The sequence below is a fragment of the Protopterus annectens genome, chromosome 1.part2 (assembly GCF_019279795.1).
Source record: "Protopterus annectens isolate FY-2018-M chromosome 1.part2, PAN1.0, whole genome shotgun sequence".
Lineage (NCBI taxonomy): Eukaryota > Metazoa > Chordata > Ceratodontiformes > Protopteridae > Protopterus > Protopterus annectens.
Window position 1 is genome coordinate 505,594,686 of NC_056727.1, and position 21,495 is coordinate 505,616,180.

Consider the following 21,495-nt stretch of genomic DNA (forward strand, 5'->3'; position numbering starts at 1 on the left):
TTAGACATTGGAGACCTTGCACCACTGGACCACAAGAAAGAGCTTGTTAACAGCTCCTTAATCCTCTAAGCCAACTGCTAGGCATCCTGTAAGCCAGCTGCCAGACATAATGGCTGTCTTATCAAGGGTATCAAAGAATTTAAATGGCATTGCAGGTATAGACTAAAAACTAAGAGCTGTTATTGTTGTCTTTCGGCTTTTCCCAGTTAGGGGTCGCCACAGCGGAACAATGGTACGCTAATGATTGGCAGTAGATTTTTACGAACGCTGAGGTGCCAGCTCGACGTTCAACCTTCAACAAAGGCACGTCCATTTACGCATGTCTTTTGAACTCGCGGGGAGGACATGCAGACTCCACACTGAAGGCATTCCCCGCACACCAGCCGATAATTGAACGGGAGAACCTCTTGCTGTGAGGCAACAGCGCAAAACAAAAAACTAAGAGTACTAAAACTAAATTATAGTAAGAAGTGTATGGTAGAAACAGCAATGTTAGAGGAGGCACATTTGAATAGAAATGAACATGTGAATTTGGTAAAGAAAATATTTCAAAACGGATATTCAGCAGAGTATCAGGGACAGTAGGAAAAGGTGGTAATCATTTTGATTGTAAGATGGGCTCAAGTAATGATACAAAGGGGAAAAAAAGGCAATAATGGGGTAGATTTGGTAATTATGGGTTAGTGGTAATGAAGGAGATTACACTGTTGTGATTTATATTTTACCTAAACTAATCTTATAGAGCTTAAGACAATTTTTGGAGAAATAAGTAGCTATCATCAGGGAATGTTATTTATGGTTGGGGACTGGTACCTGATTTGCAATAGTGAAGACGTATTGGGGGATCTAGAAGGGCAAATATAACAAAGGGGTTAGGTTTCCGATGAAATATATGAGAATATCAGGAATGAAAGATGTGGATATACTTGGACAAAATTTACGTTATTCCCCAAAGTACAGTAATTTGGTTGGACTGGATAAAAATTATATCTCACAGGCGCATGTGTATTTAATTGAAAGCTTTGAAACACATCCAATAACTGCTTGAGTTCATGAACCAATAAAGACTTGGGTAAAGATGCAGAATAAAATAAAATGAGACACTTGCACTTCCCTGCTTATTTGTTAAAATTAGAGGAATGTGAGGAATATGTAGTGGAAATGATATGAGAGCTATTAGGGAAGATAGAAATTTCTTCAGAAAAGGTAGCTAGGAAGAGGGATAAAATAAAAATGGAGTTTTAAAATATGGTAAAGTATGAAAAAAAGAGATATGGGAAAGAAGTAACATGAATTCTTTATAGGAGTTGTTAAAGGTTAAAGTTTTACAGTAAAAGGGTTAACAATTGCCTAATGCTAAAGGGAACATAAGGGTATTATTATAGCAATAACCCACGCCTGGGTGTGGGTAATGCTGGATTTACCCACGGTTGGCGTGGTTTGGTCACGTGGGTGAAGCCCGAGTGGCCAAACAAAACCACCCATGGGTAAATCCAGCATTACACCCAGAAGTGAGTTATTATATTACAATGACATTATTTAAGGGAAAAAAAATTACTTTTCTTAAATAATGGCATTGTATAATGCCTCCTTACTGCCCTTCTGCAGCTGTCTGGTATTCTGCGGCAGTTCTAATGTACTGCGCATGCGTATGCCTACGCAGTACATCAGAGCTGTGGGCAAAAGCAACGGAGAAAGCAAGATCTCCATTGCCTTTTACTGTTTTGCTATGTTAAATGAGTTTAACATAGCGAGACAGCTTTAAAAAAAGCAACGGAGAATCTCCGTTGCTTATTTTAAAGCTGTCTCACTATGTTAAACCCATTTAACATAGCGAGACAGGTTTTAAAAAAAAAGCAACGGGGAAAGCAAGATCTCTGTTGCTTTTTACATGCTGTCTCGCTATGTTAAAGGAGTTTAACATAGCGAGACAGCTTTAAAAAAGCAACGGAGATCTCCGTTGCTTTTTTTAAACCTGTCTCGCTATGTTAAACCCATTTAACATAGCGAGACAGGTTTAAAAAAAAAGCAACGGAGAAAGCAAGATCTCCGTTGCTTTTTTTAAACCTGTCTCGCTGTGTTAAACTCCTTTAACATAGCGAGACAGTGTTTTAAAAAAAGACTTATACTAATGGAAAAAGTCCGGGCGACTGGACCTTTTTTCATTAGTATAAGTCGATTTACAACGTGCAAGCTGACCAATCAGCGTGCACTTTTTGAATATTAATGGGGGGTCATGGTATAATTGGATATTATGCATAAATTTAGAAGGTTTCCTACTAAGCAAGTATTTTAATAACAACTCCAGAGCAGAAAAACTTTTAGCACAATGACTTGAGCAAAAAAAAGCAGCAAGGGTTGTTGCCAAACCCTGGGCACCTATGATAAGAAAAATAACCAGAGATCCTGGGTATTATGAGTGTTTTGGAAATTCTGTGAAAGTTTGTGTAAAGCAGAGGAATTTTTAAACTAAAAAAGGACACATGGAAATATTTATGGAAGACCTAACTATGCTAAGGTTAAAGGAAGATGAAGCTTGCAAATTAATAGCTAAGATAGGAAGAGATTAAATAAAAATGGTGTTGTATAGGGTTCATATTATAACACTGAATGCTGAAAACAGTGAATGGTGTTACATCGACAGATATTCAGCGAACGCTGAAAATGTCAAAACCACAGAACAGCGATTTCTTTCCTATGGAAAAAAATTGCTGTTCCAACCCCCTCAAAAAAAATTAAACACTTCCAAACACATACACACATACCCTAACCCTAATTATACCCCCCAAAAAACAGTAAACAATTAAATACACATATCCACGTAACCCAACCATACATCTAAAAAAAAAAAAAAAAAAACAGTAAACATTTTAAAACGTATGTACTTACCTTAACCCGCACCCTAACCCTAAGGTCAGTCACTCTCGCACATTTACATAAACAGTTCCAAACACAAAGACACTTACCGTAACCCTAATCCTACCCCCCCAAAAAATAAAAGTAAACAGCTAAAAACACACACATGTAACTCAACCATACATCTAACGCAAAATAAAAAAAACAGTAAACACTGTCATGCATATGCACTTACCTTAACCTGCACCCTAACCCTAAGGTCAGTAACTGTTGCACAGTCATGCTTGAGAGCTGTACTGGACAAGGGACCGCACTACACTCCAGAACAGGCAAAGCAATGAAGTGGACAAGCGACTTCTTTCCCAGGGAAAGAATTCGCTGAACAGCTGCTTCGCTGTTTTGCCTGTTCGCCCTACATGTGTCGAAGAAAACGCATTCGACAAAATGCATTTTCGTCGTTCTAATATGAACCCCTTGTATATTCCTGTGGAAGTTTGGAAATTAAGAGCCAAGAAAGACTGATAAAGATCTGGGGGGTAACAGTATTTTAAAAGAGGGGCAGTACCAGCAGCTTGGAAGAAAGATGTGGTGGCTGTATTACCCAAAGAGGGTAAAGAACCTTCAGACTCAGCTTCATATAGATTGATTCAAGGCTTAAACTATGGCTATACAGTCTTTATGTCTATACTAGGTAAGAGAATGGCAAAGGTATTGCAAAAAGAGCTAAATATGGTTCAGTGTGGTTTTGCAGATGGGAGGCAAGCATTTGACAATATTCATAGAACAGTCATAGTCAGAGGGAAGTAGAGTGTAAGAAAACACTGTCATTGTTCATAAGTCTTGATGCAGAGAAACCACTCAGTAGAGCCAGCTGTGATTTCATGTGTAGGGCAATAATGGCATTTGCTTGCATGATAGAGTATTAGCATTAGTAAGGAGAATATATGAAATGTCATAATCAGGCAGCAATGTCCTGTTCTCCCTTTATTTATTTTATTTGGAGCCATTAATGAAGAAAATACAGGACTCTTAAATTTAAGGATATAACTGGTATGGTAATCAAGAAAGATTGACTTTATTTGCAAATGATATGTTGTACTTGACAAAACCAGCAAAAGATATATCAGTGACTTTAGTCCCTTTAGTTGTATATACAGGTCAGGTGTATTTTCATCAACCATTAGAGAAGTTGTGGATAATAATTAATAAAGATTTGAATGGGGATTATATAGAGGGAGAAGAGGGCTAGAATTAGTTGAATAAATCCATTTTCCACATCGAACAGGTGGTTTAACTCATTACATCCGAGTGACAAGTACATCTGCAGTTAACTCCTACCGATGCCTCTAGATATCACATATTGCTTGTTCAGATTTACATCAATAATTCCAAAACCATGCTCTGTGTACAAGGTTTTAAAAAATTTCATCTTAAAGCTTACACACTAGCAAAGTCAACTGCATTAATATTTGACCTCTGTCTAGTGCAGGTAAATAGATACCAACTGTTGTTTTTATGATATTAATTTATATAGATATAATTTTCACATTTTTCTAAATATCTTAACAACCAAGTAACAAAGGCAGAACTTAGCCTCACATGAAAGCTCTCAGCTAGATGAATTAAATGCTGCTGACAGTATGTGTGTAACATGAGTGGTTGCTGACATATTGTAAGTTGTTTACAAAATATTACAAACGTAATAGTTACACTATTTACTTGAATTTTATAATTCAGTTTAAGCCCTAGAACCTAAAGTGTAATACTCCCATAAAAATAGTTTGTGCTGAAGAGTTTATCATTTATACTTCTTTAATGATCCTTATTGTTCCAGAGATATAAACATTTGTTTGAAATGTGAGGACATAATTTGATTCTGTGAAAAGGCTTATGCTCCACCCATTGGAAGTTACACTGGAAACTTCCTGAGTTTTAAGATTACCCAATTTGAAGGAACCAAAGTAAAAGATTAGGATTAACGATGGAATTGGGAGGGGGGGGTTGGATATAAGTAGAGAGAGTACAATTTTGGATTCTGACCCTTAATGAAAATAACAACTAGATGCAGTATTGTATGTAAAAGGTAGAATCTAGGCAAAGCAGAAATGGAAAAAAAATAGATTTTACCAATAGGGATGATTACAAGTAGAGACATAGAAAACAGGCAAAGTGGGGAGCTGGAATTTATTGGAAAAAATTAGCAAGGGAACCAAGGTATTGGAAGCAAATAACCAGAGAGGCAAAGGTAATAGAGTAGGATGACACCAAGGAGAAATTTGGACTGTAGGTTAGAGGCTACCTTCTATACTAGGAATCCATAAGAGAATGTAAGCAATATTAAGGAATACTTGAGTGCTATGTGAAAGACTTTCTTCGAGCTTTTAGTTGTGTCTAGAACAGAAGCTGCTTATAAAAAGGGGCTGAATAGTAGAGCAAGTAAAGTATTGCATGATAATTGTAAGACTCCATCAGAAGAGTCTAGAAAAGATTAGAAAGATTTGAAGGGCAGTTTACAATAGAATGGTAAGGGGACATCTCTATGGTTCCTATGTATGTAACACAGTCGAAAAGGATCTTTGCATGCGTATTTTTAGACCCCAAGTGAGCTTCAGAGTATTTTTCCTCAGGTAGATAGCAAATGCTGGAAGTATAATAGGAGAAAGAGAATTTAATTTAGAATATGTTTTGAAGAATGTAATGAGTTGGCAGATTTTAAAAATTCCCTACAGAGTACTTTGTGAGAAATGTTGGGGAATTAAACTACTGTAGCTAAGAAAATCTTTCTTTTGAGCTGGGATATAAATCTGAATTGCCTAGACATAGTAAGGCCTTACTAAATTGAATGCTGTTGTCTGCCAAATAAAAGAAGTAGTTTCTAGAAAATGGAGATCAGCATCTAAACTAACCTTATCTGAAGTACTGAATATTGCAAAAGAAATGAAATAACTAGAGGGAGGATCTTAGAAAGGGAATGAGCAAATTACATGGGAATAAATGGAATTTTGGGAAGAATTCCTGTAGAATAAAGAGTGACATTTAAGTGATGGCAGGAACTGAGCAATTTATATAATGATGGAATGAATGAAAATTGTTAAAAAGAAAACATTTGTATAAAGCACAAAATTAATAATGGAAATGTTGCTTTAGTTTGTTCTCCTTTCTGTTACTGCATGTGTACCATACCATGTCACTTTAAAAAAAGTAATGTTCTGTAAAAATGCTAAAAAAAAAAGAACAAGATCAAACAACAGCAGCTGATGATGAAGGCATGCTATGGATGGCGTGTGATGATGGACATCACATCCAAGATGAGTCCTGCCACACAGTTTCTAAACTTTCTGAGATGAATCTACTGTTTATGGGGCAAACAGAACAGCTTATAGATCTGAAATGCAGTCTCAGCAACTTAAAGATGCGAATGGACAAAATACATATGTAAGCAAATGTACAAGAGAATGAAGACTTGGAAACACTTGGAAACCTAATTTTAAAATTATAAACAGAATTAGTGCTTATACTCAGGAAATGAATACTCAACAGTTGGAGAAGTAACTAACCTAATACACCAGAAAATAATTGTGCAGAAGGGAAAGTTACTAGTGTAAAATACTTTGAGGAGTCCAAGTGAGAGAAGAAAAATTGTTGCATTCACTCTCAAAACAAACTGAAATGAAGGAAAAACAGCATATTACAACTACTGTTTCCTTGTATGTGCAGGAGACTGACACCCCTTATAGTAAGGGCGTCTGCAATTATATTACAAAGAATTTCCACTCATGGGCCCATGACAGTCTTCCCAGTACACAACTCACAACATCCGTGAAGATTCCAACCCTGCTTAAAGGAAATGAGGTCTGTTGTCCGATGTGCTAGAAAAAAATAATCACGTGACTATAACACTAAAAACCAGCACGTTCCATTTTTGGTCTTGTGGGAAATGGTTATCTACAGACACTGTAGAAGTAACTGTGCAATTTAGAGAAGCAAATGTAAGAAATGCACGCAAGAGAAAGAAGTACAACAAAGGAATGAAAAGTTGGAAGCCAGATTTTTAAATTATAAACTCTATTTTGTTCCACAAGATGAAGAAAGGCATATGTTATGTTGTCACTAAATAGATTTGAGTTCTGAAACAGTAACACTGGATTTCAGACTGTCTTTCTACTGCATGTTGAATAAAGTTGTTACAGTATAAATATATGTGTGCATGTATGTGTTTGTGTGTTATGTGATTCTAGCGTGTTTTGTCAAAGGTACATTTGTCTGAAAGCCATATGTTCGAAAAAAAATGATTGATAGTGCATTTGACTGAAAAGGCATTTAATCCAAAACATTTTAAACATTATGTATACCACTAAATGTTTTTGGGAGGTGGGTAAACTCTTCTGCACCCTCCATGTCCATGTGGGGGGATTTACCCCCACACTCCCTTTAATTAGATATTCTAACTCCAATGTTGCACATTCATGGAGAAAAGAGAAAACACCACATTCAGTGAGTCTGTGTTGATGCACAAACATCAAAAAATCTGGGGGGGGGGGGTGCAACCCTGATGATCAGCATTTCCAATGCATGCAAAATCTTTTAAATTACTACCCTAACAACATGCACTCTCATAAGTGACACCATAAATACCATCTCTAGACTTTCAAAGTTTTCAAAGAAATTGGTTTTCAGTCAAATGTATTTTCAATAATTTTTTCGAACGTATGGGTTTCAATCAAATGCACCTTCAACAAAACACACTAGAACCATATCTATAATCATATATGTATATATATATATATATATATATATATATATATGTGTATGTATATATATATATATATATATATATATATATATATATATATATATATACATATATATATATATGTATACATATATATATATATGTATATATATATATATATATATATATATATATATATGTGTATATATATATATACATATATATATATATACATATATATATATATATATATATATATATATATATATATATATATATACATATATGTATATATGTATATATATATATATATACATATATATATATATATATATATATATATATATATATATATATATATATATATATACACATATACACATACACATACAAATATGCAGAGGGGCTTGCCCCTCTGCGAAAAATTATATTTAGTTATTTTTTGTTTGCGTGCGGCGAGGATTTTCCTTGTGAATGTACAGTTGTCTATCAATGTTTATGTTGTTGACCACATATATATATATATATATATATATATATATATATATATATATATATATGGGAAACTGATTTTGATTGAGTTCCTCTTTGGTCAGCATCTCTTTAGTTGACAAAATTTAGTTGACTACACAGATGGTCAACGGGTGTGTGAGATTGCACAGATGTTCTTCGTGTTTCACTGTTGCAGTCATCACATTTGGATTATCTGCTTGCAGTATCCCTCAGTCGGCCTGTTTAACAAAGTCTTGGGTCCTGCGTTGGTTGCTGTCTCTTCTTCTGTGACGTCAGGTAGTCAGGGATATAAAGCATGCAGTCGATGCCATTACATCAGTCTTTCTTGCCGTGCAGTGCCCGAGCAGAAGCAGTTCGCAAGTGCCAGTTGGCCAACTCCTGAAATTTTCATTTTCAAGTTTCAGAACCAAAGTCTTCAACTAAAAGCTAAGTACCCCATTGGGGAAACCTTTTCTTTCTCTAAACTGATGTCAGTAAAAGTAAATAATTGCATTTCTTGTTGAAAGGAAATACCTCATAAAGATTTTCATTCATACTGTATTCCTTGCCTAGGCCCTGACCATGACGTACCTCGCTGTTGGTTTTGTGCCTTATTTAAACAACAAACTATCCGTTGCCGGTATATTTTCACTTCCAAATATTTTGGCGCTCAGTTCAATTATCCAGATATGTCTTCGGTAAGCCATCCGACTACCGACATTCTGAAAAAATGCAAAGATAGATAAAGACAGAGACAGGCCACCTATGTTCAAAGCTGCCGACGACGTTTCTCCTAAGCCAGTCACCAGTTCACCGGTACTCAGTGAGTCACTTTCTCAGCCCCTTATACCCGCTAATTCAGATTCGGAGGCCTCTACTGAGACCCATTCAGAGTCCGCTATGCCACAAGATGCTTCAACTGTGGAACCTGCGGATGTCTCTACCTTGGATGGGCCAGGAGCCGCTGTGCAGGCACTGGCTTCTGAGAGTGTATTCAGGCCTACTGTCTTGCATATCAAACCGAGGCCATCTTCTTCTTCAAGGCCTAAAACTTGAACCATGCCTAGAAAACCGACGCCCAGACCGCATGGTCAGGCCTCTATGCCTAAAAAACAAATGATAAGAATGGCTGAAGACCTTATTACTTTAATCAGGGGAAGCCAACCTTCCCCCTCTAAGAAACCTAGGACTGAGTTTGCTTATGATACTTCTGGCCAGGATTCTGAAATTTCTGTTTCCTCTGATGACCAGGATTTACCCTTATCTACCTATGGGGATTCTGATGCTGAGGACAGATGCTGGGAAAGTCAGGATTTCTCTGATTCTAAAAAGAGGCTTAGGGATTTCTTACTCCTGCCCCAGCACAGGCCTTTAGATATCCCTCCTGTACTAGACATTGTTGATGATGCCTGTTCGGAATCTAGCTTGGCCCCTGACTCTCTACCTCCTGCTCCCAGAAAACCTAATAGATATTAAAGGATTCCTGACTCTCACAAGTTCCTTTTCAAAAATCCCACTGCAGATCCTGATACTATTTCACAGCGACCCAAGGGCATTAAAGCTACTACTCCCAAAAATCCTACTCCCTCTGATAGAGACTCCAGGGCACTGGATAGATGGGGTAAGAAGGTATACACTTCTGCAACCTTGGCCATTAGGGCCTTAAACTGCCAGTTTCATATGTTAAAGTATCAGCAGCATATTATTGGATTGCTTAAACAGAAAATTATGTTGATTTCTGATTGTGCTGAAAATAAGGATTTGCAGGATTTAATGCATTCTGCTGAACAGGCTGGAAAACATACTTTGCAATATGGTTTTGATTCACTAGAGGCATCTTGCAGGGCTGTTGTCACTGGGTCTTTACTTAGAAGGCATGCTTGGCTTAAGGAGCAATCCTTGCCAGATCATGTTAAAGCTAAATTACTGGATGCTCCCTTAAATCAGGACTGCCTGTTTGGCAACAAGGCAGAAGAAGTTCTTAAAAAGATGGAGGAAAAAGCTAAATCTATGCAAACTGTTAAAGAATTCTTACAAGTACAACCTCCAAGATTTAGTAGGCATTGGTCCTCTAAGAATTGGTCCTTTCCTGCCTCTTCCAGGCCTTCTCAGTCCAAACCCAGATCTAGCAGAACACCCAGGCTTCAGTCCCAGGGTACGCATACGACTCAGAAGTGGGGGGCCCCCACTGCCAAATCTGTGAGTAGTAAAACTCCCCCCTATGGTAAACTGTCTCAATGACTTAACTTTAAAACTTCCAAGCACTTCTCAACTGACAGGCCCTTTGTGGGGAAAGATTGCTCTTCATGGAAAAAACTGGAAACTCATTACCCAGGACAAATGGGTTTTAAATATAGTTTCCCAAGGATACAAATTTCACTTCCACATGTTACCAACCCCAAACGGTTGGCCAGATCTACCCCCAAATCAGTGGACAGAGACTCAAAAGCAAGTACTGTCTCTGTCTTAAGCTTAAAGGCTATTCAAACTGCACCAGAAGACGAAAAAGGACAAGGTTTCTACTCAAGACTTTTCCTGGTAGCCAGAAAAGATTGTTCATGGCGTACTATCCTGGATCTGTCTACTTTAAACACCTTTTTGGTGATTCCAGAATTCAAGATGCTAACTCTTCACCAGTTGCTTCCTATGCTAGGCAAAGATGCCTGGTTGGCATCACTCGATGTAAAGGAAGCATACCTGCACATCCCAATCAGGGAATCTTGCAGAAGATACCTACGCTTCAAAGCAGGCTACATGCACTATCAGTTCTCTGCGCTGCCCTTTTGCTTATCTACTGCACCCAGGATATTCATAAAGTGCCTAGCTCCAGTCATTGCATTTTGCAGGCAAAGGAATATTCAAATATACCCATACCTGGACACTTGTCTAATTCAAGCAGAAAGCCAAATACATAGTTTTGAATCATCTGGCTTTTGTACAAAGGGTGCTAACTTGTCTGAGGTACACCATAAACGAAAATAAATCACACCTGTTACCCTGTCAACAAATTATATTCCTGGGAGCAAGCTTGAGTACAACTTCCCAGATGACTTTCCTCACACCAGAGAAACAAATTCATTTGACAACCTACTTCAAACTAATGGCCACAAAAACCCTGCTATCTGCAAGGCAAATACTGCAAGCCTTGGGGTTCATGGCCTCCTGCATTCTTCTAATTCCATATGCAAGACTGCATATGAGGAAACTACAATGGTATCTAAAAAGCTTATGGTGTCTACATTCTCAAGATCTAGAAGCAATGATTCCTATCATACCTTGCCTACGGTTAGAGTTCCTTTGGTGGGCAGAGGCCTGCCACCAAAACAAGGGACTACCATTCACTCTACCCCCTGCCGCCCAAACCCTAACAACAGACACATCAGACTATGCATGGGGGGCTCACCTGGCAGGGAAGTGCATTTAAGGCAAATGGAACCCAAGTCAAATGTACCTACATATCAATCAAAAGAAATGTTAGCTGTACAGAATGCTCTGACAGCCTTCAAGGACCACATTCTTCCAGGACATTTAATGGTAAAGATGGACAACACCACTGTTATGTAGTACATAAACAAGCAGGGGAGTACCCATTCTTACCCCCTCTGCAGACTAGCCATGGCACTGTGGAACACAGCCTTGAGCTACCAAGTGCATCTACAAGCTCAATTCCTGCCAGGAAAACTAAATACACTGGCAGACGGACTAAGCAGAAACCTCATGGACCCACACAAGTGGAAACTGGAACCAAAGACTTTCATCATGTTGACAAACAAATGGGGGAGCCCAGATATAGACCTGTTTTCCACCCCCCAGAACTACCAATTAGACAAATTTTGCACAAGGACTCCCCACAAACAAGCTTGGAAAGTGGATGCTCTGTCCTTCAGCTGGAAAAACATATCAGTTTTTGCCTTTCCTCTCCAAAGTACTACTAAAGATCCAGCAGGACAAACCAAGGACTATATTGATTGCACCAGACTGGCCACACAAACACTGGTACCCCCTCTTGCGCTGTGTGTCACTGTTGGCTCCATGGCACCTGCCTCAGACCCCTACCCTGTTGTCTCAGCAGGAGAACCAGATTCTGCACCCTCAGCTTCAAACCCTGAACCTAGCAGCCTGGCTAATTACCTAATCTCTCCTTTACCATCCCTCAGTAAACCAGTGATGGATATCATTTTAGAGGCAAGGAGGCCTAGTACCAGAAAACCTTATGCTGAAAAAATGGAAAAGATTCTGTGCCTTGAACCAACCTCAAGGGATAAGCACAGCAGCGCCCAACTTACCTCAGATTTTACAATACTTAACTGAGATGTTTCACAAGGGCCTTTCTTTTTCATCCATCAAAATTCACGCCTCAGCCATTTTGGCTCATTACAACTTAGAACCTCCCCTCTTCTCTCATCCACTGCTGAAGCAGTTCCTCAGAGGGGCCAAAAATTTAAGACCACCCAGGAGAGCCCCAACTCCAGCCTGGGACCTTAACTTTGTATTGGAGAAACTCGCTCTTCCTTCTTTCGAGCCAGCTGCTAGTGCACATTTAAAATTCCTCTTTTGGAAAACAGCCTTCCTTTTAGCAATCACTTCAGCAATAAGGGTATCTGAATTACAGGCCTTTCGTCATCTTTCATGTGGACAGGGTGTCCCTCAGAACTAATCCCTCCTTCATGCCCAAGGTGGTATCTATTTGGCTGTTAATCAGTCCATTCATTTGCCAACCTTCTTTCCTAATCCACAAAACAAAGGGGGAATGGATTCTGCACTCCTTATATGTGCACAGACAACTTAGATTTTACTTGGACGGGACTAAACCTCAAAGGAAATCTGAACAACTGCTGGTGGCATTTGCTGCAGGGGCAGAGGGGAAGGCTATTTCAAAGCAAACCATTTCTAAGTGGATAGGCCATTACATTAATTTCTGCTATAAGCACCATGGAAAACCTATCCCACAGGGTATCAGACCCCATTCTACCAGGGCTGCATCTACCTCTACAGCCTTTCTCAGAGGTGTCCCTACCAGGGACATCCTAGAAACTGCTACCTGGAGTTCTGTGCATACTTTCACCAAGCATTACCATTTGCCAATTTTCTCTAAATCCAGAGCTGGCTTTGCCACTGCAGTCTTGCAGGGCCCTATAGCTGGTCCTAATGCTATCTAAATTCCTCCTCCCATCCTTAACTTTGGGAATCTACCCAAATGTGATGACTGCAACAATGAAACACAAAGAACATAGTACAGTTGTGTACACTTACCATAAATGTAGATGTTCGAGTGTATTCACTGTTGCAATCCTGGTAACCCTCCCTCCAGCCCCCTTACTTTTTTGGCTATACCTCTACTCTCCTTTACTATGCTTAAAAGCTTTTTGGTGTATTTGCTTTTTTATTGGAGGTATAACCTTATATATATATTTTTTATTGCTTCCCTTTAAGGGGGCACCTGACATCTGGGGCAAGAAAAACTGATGCAATGGCATCGACTGCATGCTTTTTACCCCTGACTACCTGACATCATGGAAGAAGAGAGAGCAACCAACGCAGGACCCAAGAATTTATTAATGAGGCCGACTGAGGGCTACTGCAAGCAGATAACCCAAATGTGATGACTGCAACAGTGAATACACTCGAACATCTACATTTATGGTAAGTGTACACAACTGTACTTTCTCAGAGTAGGGAAATTTACCTTTTCCTCAAGATTGTGCAATCATGGAGTTAGAATATATAATTAGTGGGTGTAGGGGGATGCAGGGGGCATACCCTCATGCAAAAAAAAAAAAAGTTATTTTTTTTTTTGTTTTTAAAACATTGTTTTGCCACATGTGTGTTAGGGTGTCAGTGTATGCAAAGTCAACCTTGTACTAGTCGATCTGTGAACATTGTAAAATAGTAGCATTAAGAAGTTAAAAAGTACTTAATATCAAACCTACAAAAGATTGAGTAACGAAAACAATTTCCTTTCCAGATATTCACACTAAAATCCTAAATAACAGTAGCATCACTTAATCTGAATGATGGCAGTGTTACAAAAAGTTTTTTTTAAGGTAAGATGTAGGGTTAGGGTTGGGGGAAGGTGCAAGGTTATGATTAGGGTTAGCACCCATTGTTAAGGTAGTAACACTATCACTACACAAGGCACACTCTGATTCACAAACACTACATCTATCTCTTTACCTAACCCTGTCCCTAAACCTAAAATGCACACATTTGTACACACAAGCATGCAAAACCTATCCCTGACCCTAAACCTAATTTCAAACACGTGCACAGATGCTCTCACCACTTCAAATCTCACTCACCTGTCTTGATAAAACATGTAGTCAACATTTTGACCTTTCTGTATTTTTGGCATTATGTACCATCCCTTGCATTTGTGGACAAAGCGTATGAAAAAATGCAGGGAAATGATATGTGTGTGTGTGTGTGTGTGTGTGTGTGTGTGTGTGTGTGTGTGTGTGTGTGTGTGTGTGTGTGTGTGTGTGTGTATATATATATATATATATATATATATATACACACATATATATTTAAATATATATATATATATATATATATATATATATATATATATATATATATATATATGTATGTAGATATACAGATATAGATATAGGTTCATAGGTAGGTACTAGGCTATTGGCCCTAGGGCCTATATAAGCCTAGCCACAAAGGTACCCTGGCTTTCGCCACCCAAGAAAATTATTTTCCTGTACCTCTGTCGAGCAGAGTCACAGAACTGATCCCCAGGGTGAATTTCCTATCTCCCATCCAATCATCAAGATTTTTCTTGAAGAGTGCTAATGAGGAGCTTTGTTTAATATAGATAGGTAATTTGTTCCAGAGTATGGGAAATCTCTGGGACAGGAATCTATCCCTCCAGCATGTTTTGTTTATTGTAGTGACAAGGTTAAGTCCCTAGAGCTTGGAGGGATTGGGATTTCTTTAAGTGTAGCATGTCCAACAGCTCTGGGTTTGACATAGCTTTGTATGTTAGGCAGAGATTGCCTCTGAGTAGGCGATATGCAACGGAGTAAAGCTGGAGTTTTTTTTAGATGGTCTGGTAGGGCATCTGTTTGAGGCTGGTAATCCTCTTTGTGAGGTATTTCTGTGGCCTTTCCAGTTGTTGTAGATGTCTTGTGAGGTACATACCAAAAGGGGTGCTGTATTCTATAATGGGTCTAATGAGTGATAAGTAGAGGGGAGCAATGACCTCTTTTTTTCCTGGATGAGAAACCTATTATATGAGGTGTGCCATGTAGAATGATTTTGTATCTACTGTGGCGATGTGATTATCAAAGGAGAGACTACTGTCCACCTGTGTCCCAAGGTTTCTTATCACACTTTCAGTGTTAAGTAGACTACAGCCTATGTGGTAGTTCATGGGTACCAAAAGGAATGAAAATACACTTTTTGGCATTGAGCTTGAGCTCATGGCTTTGACACCAGGCATCTGTCTCATTGAGGCCCTTTTGTAGGATGTCCCCACCGTTAGGAGTTTTGATTATGGCTCCTAGTTGGCAGTCATCAAAGACCTTCTGTGCTAGCCTGTGCTTCAGAGAAGTAGATACCAAACAGGAGAGGACCCAGGACTGATCCCTGTGGTACTCCACTTGTCACTGGTCTGAAGTCAGATTTGGAGTCTGCTACTTTCACACTGTGGATTTTTGTCAGTGAGCCAATTGGCAACCCATCTTGTGACATAGGGATTTGTACCTAGTTTAGTGAGTTTATCTATAATTCCAGAGTGTGGGATAGTGTCGAAAGCCTTGGCGAGATCTAGATAGGCTGTGTGAACCATATTACCCTCATCTGTGGCAATGGTGACCGCTTCAAAGAAGTCTGTCAGGTTTAGGAGACATGATCTACCATTTACAAACCTGAACTGGGTGGGGTCCAGAGTTTGGAGATTACCAATGTCATTGTTTATAAGTTCCATGATGATACATTCCATAGCCTTCCAGACCAGGCTCGTCAGGCTAATGGGGTGGTAGTTCCCGGGGTCTGTGGTGGCTCCCCCTTTGTGGAGTGGGATGACCGTCGCTGTGCACCATTCAGTGGGCACAAAGCCTGAGGTAAGGCTATGATTGAACATGGTACTTAAATGGGGTGCCAGTTCATTCTGTAGTTCCTGTAGAACGCAGCGTTGGTTGTTGTCAGGTTCCATGTATGTTGTGTTCTTATCTTTGGAGAGTGTGGATTTTACCTGCGAAGCCGTGATTACAGGAACTTTGCATTCTTCCGGTGTAGAGATAGGCCCTTTAGGGGGTGAGAGGGGGATAAAATTAGCACTGAACCTATCTGCCAGGATGTTGGCAATATCAGTTGATTCTGTATATTTAGTGCCATTGTGCTGTAACACAGAGCAGGTCTGAGTGTTGCCATTGAGATTCTTGACATAGCTATAGAATGCTTTGTGGTTGTCTTTAGAATCAGTGGCAATTTTGTTTTCGTCACTAGCTTTGGAGGATTTTATGATTTGTGTTTTATTTGTTTCATTATGTACTTGTGCCGGAATATAATAAGTGTTGGTATCCTGTCTATTTTCAGTATTTTGAGTTTTCATTATTTTGAGCTTTAGAGATTTTGGTCTCAGTATTTTGAGATTAGGGATTTTGAAAGTCAGTAGTTTGAAGTGGACCCATGTATGTGTATATATATATATATATATATATATATATATATATATATATATATATGTGTGTGTGTGTGTGTGTATATGCATTTATAGGTATAAGACAATTGAGTGAATTGCCTTTTCATCAAAAAATAATTGAAAACTGATTTCATTGAAAGCATGTTTGATTGTATTAGAATCCATACAAAAGTTATAGGCAGACACTGGTGGTGTGTTTTAGGTGATTGGGATTGTAAGAATTACAAGGCAATTTAGACTTTCACAACATTTGTACATTGCTTATCCTGCTCATTTGTTGTACCTTCATCTCAAGACGTTTGTGTTTGTGAACCAGCAGTAATTCACTGTGTGTGGTGTGTACTCTTTTTTTCTACAGTTGTGTGACTGTGGAGTTAGAATATGTAATTATTGGGGGTTGTGAGAGTGCAAGGGGGCAAAACAATGTGGAGTATTTGCTATTTATGAAATTTTTTGTGAAGTATTGTTTAATGAAATGTGTTTTCAATATTTTTTCCATCATTTGTAACTGTGTGCAAAGGTAATGTGATGAAAAGTATTATAGTCACGTATAGATTTATAAAAGTTAGGGTTTGAAACCCTAAGTCTGAGAACACATTTCTATTTCTATAATTCAGAGTAGATTACCTTTGTTACTAGCTGCTTTTATGAGTCTGCTGGTGGGAAGGAAACTGTCTGCAAATGCCATGCAGGTAAAGAGGCGGCTATATATGGATTTTGCTGCTGAATAAACTTTTTACCTGCATAAGCATTCTAGTACTAAAATCCCTGTTTCCTTAAGGAATGATACCCAAGTAATATAGCATGCCTTGTTTATTATTATTATTGACATTTCCATGCATCATCATCACCACTACCAGTATTCTACTCTGCCAGTAGTTTAATATTTTTATATCCTTTGTATTCATTTTTTTCATAGATTCGAGCTAGACCCACGCGTGTAATGCTGCTATTAATATTATGGAGTTGTAAGAATATTCCTTTACCTGGAACAAGCATTGATGTCTTGAGTCGACATGTTCGTTTCTGTGTATTTGATGGTAGTAAGGTAAGTGCTGTTGCATTTCATTATTGTTATATGAAATGACTGGCAAAATTATGATATTGTAGTCTTCTGATTATATCACTTTGGTACATAATTGTTGCATTTTACATTTATCCCCTTCCTCACATTAGGATTTTTATTAATCTCATTTGGAATAATCAGACATAATTATCTGAGCTGATAAGCAGCTGGACTAAGTATTACTTGACTTGCTAGTATAACTGGCTTCATAGCAGAATTTCTGCAATAAGTGTCCTTTGGGGCTTTTGGTTTGTGATCCTTGCCTGTGATTTTATTTTCACAACATTTATGCAGAGGTTTAACACTGTGTTTTACTAGATCTGGAACCAGTTGTAATCCTAGCTTTGATTCCCACAACCTCAGTTTGCCTATGTTTTGGCTTTAACAAGTAACTTAATCAGATATTGCTCTAGTTTCCTTAATTTAATATTTATTTGTGTATTGCTTGTGTGATTTTTCTCACATGGTTTGACTTAAATCACTAATTGTTTTTATTTCTTTAAACCTATTGTCATTGGTTTCAGTTTTTTTTCTTTTAAAATTCTTTGTTTGTGGTTGAGAATGGATTCTTTAAACAAATATGCTATTAATGATCTGCTGAAACAGAAGTATCTTATCCATTGTTCTAAATGCTGGGTATTCATAAAGGTAACACCTGATAATGTTAGAGATTTGTGTTGCAATTGTCAAAAGGTAGATGATTTCCTTACTATTATTAATAGTAAATCTGGAGTTACTGAACATGTTTGCACTTGTGCAGTTAGCACAGTTTGTGTACAGCATCCAAACTTTATTTTGGGGACAAGAATATTTATATGATGGAATTCACTACTCAAGATAAGGGAAGATAATTTTTCCAGAAGATATATTGTAATGCTTGACTAACACGTGACAGAATTTTTTCAGCTCAGAAGTATAATATTTTACAGATAGTAAAATTTGATTTATCTGTGCTGCTTGTAATTGCTAGGAGCATTAGTAAAAAAAAGTTTTTTATTGGAAAATTTTCTACATTTGCATAAGATTGATGCTGTTATTGTTTGTGAAATATGGTTAAAATACAATGACTGTAAGCTATTTCTGTGAGGTTATAAATGTTTTCACTGTAATATATACTCTTAACAAAAAAATCAGGTGGACGTGTTGTGATAGGGATTAAAGATTGTTATCAGACTGTAATTATTACGTTTGACGATAACACCACTACTGTGAATTGTTTGACGATAACACCAGTACTGTGAATTGTGTAACTGTGACAATAAAGACAACCTTTTTAACTACAATTATTGTGTCCAAGGACCAAAGAACCTTCTTGATCAACAAATAAATAAATGCATAAAATAAAAATACATTTGTCCAGTTTCTGTCAAACACATGTTGACCAGCAAAATTCAGCTGTGTCCCTTGAGTGCTCTCTCTCCCTCTCTCTTTTCCACCTTCTTTGCTGTTTTTTTCCTTTTTTATTATCCCTCATGAATCATCTTATTCTTTGTAATTTGCTGTTATATTTTGTTCCTCGTGGCATGCCGCTTGACCTTCTTGCATTCCTGTCATTTGCCTTCTTTGTTTATTTTGGTTTTCTTAACTCCATGGATTTCCTTTTGATTCTTTCTCTGCCTCTTCCTCCTCATTTTTGTGCTCTGTGACTTGTCAGGTGTAGATGTCTTACCATGTGCTGATTCTTCTCTGATTGACCTTTATTTGCTGATCTCATCCCCTTGCACACTGTCTTCTTCTTTAGCTGTCCTATACCATGTCTTTTGGGAGATTTGAATTACTTCCTCTGTGGCAGCCTGTCCAGCTGTGGACTTTACTGCACCATTGTGGTACAAGTGCTTTCCATTGTCTCAATAATACATCCTAGAGATGATATATGATTTAGTAAACATACATCTGAATGCTATTGTTTTTAGTGCTTTGGTTTTCTGAATAATTTTATTTTTTCAGTTTGAATGAGCTCATGCTTATGCTTGCCATGCATTGACAAACTTTTCCTTTCTTTGTTGCTTTCCTTTCTGTGTGTTTTTCATAGCTACTAGCTACTTTTGGTCAAATATCTCTTTTAGTAATGTTGTTAGGGAGACTTCCATTTCTCAGTCCATGATCCACTCATCTATTCCCAGTAGTCTTAGGATTTTCCAACTGGACCAGTGTTCTGAATTGTTCAGTTTGCTTTTCTAATATTTGATTACCTAGTCTGTTTCTTAGATTGCTTTATGTGCCTGTAATGCCTCTGTCCATAAAACTGCTCTATTTTCCTCTAGGTCCTGCATTTTCTCTTTCTTGGTATCCAGTTGTGCACGTCATTCACTGTTCCCATGAGCTTTCCAGCAGGATGTAGAGCTGACCCTGTTGTTTTGTGGCCTGAAACTGCCATATTTTGTTGTGTAATCACAGTCCTATATCTTTATTTTGCAGCCGTTCTTTACATTGGAAGTAACATCTGTTTTTTTTTATTATTATTATTCTGGCTAGCTTGACACTCCCTATTCAAGCAACCATCTGCACTGGGCTTACTTCACCCTGTCACAAGGCAAACTAGTCTTGTTACATTCTAGGAAGAAAACCTCTGTGGGAATGTCTTTCAGGACCTAGTGGAGGAACATCAGAAGAAGAAAGTAGGCATTGGCTAAAGTTGATAGTCTCTTGGAAAGCACTTGGATACCACCGTTTTCTTATATAGCCACGCACTTCTTTATGGAAACAGCTGTCTTATAGGATGAGGAAGGTCCCCAGACATCAAACAATTTAGCCCTTTCTCTGGCTGTCCCAGCTGAAACATGGAGGGCAGCCTCACTGATTGAGCAGCCACATGCCCTGTTACTTGTCATGTACCTTCTTGGGGGAGCAGTTCTCCATATTTGTTACCATACCTCTCAACCTCCAGATCAGAGATTCAGGGACAAAGGACCTTAAAATCAGGGACATTCAGGGACACCTCATTAACATAAGATATGCATATTTAAATAAGTGCATTAATGGACATGCCCACCCATTCATTCAATTACACAATCACAGGGCATCATTTTAAACATTTTTATTAGAGAATTATATACATTGACATGTCAAAATAGAGGATTATTCATATTTTTCAGAAAACTGTATAAAATTAAAGTCAGACATGTTCAGCTCACCCCCCCCCCTCACAAATACCCTTAAAAAATGGTGCTTATATGGAACGGAAGCAATACATGGAATAAGGCAAGTACATTCAGACTACTGATTCAACTTCAGCATCTTGGCAGGCAGAGGTAGTTTCTGCAGCTGATGCCGTGGAGGAATGTTCTTTGTTGTAAGCAGCTGTTGCTTGTATTGCTGTTTCCAGCATGTCCTTAGGATGTTTGACACAGTAACAGTCATTGTCCTCGTTCACCGTGCCAGTCATTGTCCTCGTTCACAGTACCAGTCATTGTCCTTAGGATGTTTGACGCAGTACCAGTCATTGTCCTTAGGATGTTTGACACAGTAGCAGTCATTGTCCTCATTCACCGTGCCAGTCATTGTCCTCGTTCACAGTACCAGTCATTGTCCTTAGGATGTTTGACGCAGTAGCAGTCATTGTCCTCGTTCACAGTACCAGTCATTGTCCTCGTTCACAGTAGCAGTCATTGTCCTCGTTCACAGTAGCAGTCATTGTCCTTAGGATGTTTTACACAGTAGCAGTCATTGTCCTCGTTCACAGTACCAGTCATTGTC

The 21,495-nt window shown here is 38.3% G+C and overlaps 1 protein-coding gene across 1 annotated transcript in view; it reads left to right on the forward strand.

Annotated features, from left to right (window-relative positions):
• NPHP1 (nephrocystin 1) overlaps nucleotides 1-21,495 on the forward strand; it is a 1,368,595-nt gene that overhangs the window by 653,536 nt on the left and 693,564 nt on the right. Inside the window, exon 9 of the mRNA XM_044057279.1 lies at nucleotides 17,653-17,781. Within this exon, the coding sequence (XP_043913214.1) occupies nucleotides 17,653-17,781 (129 nt within the window). The remainder of the gene's footprint in view (nucleotides 1-17,652; nucleotides 17,782-21,495) is intronic.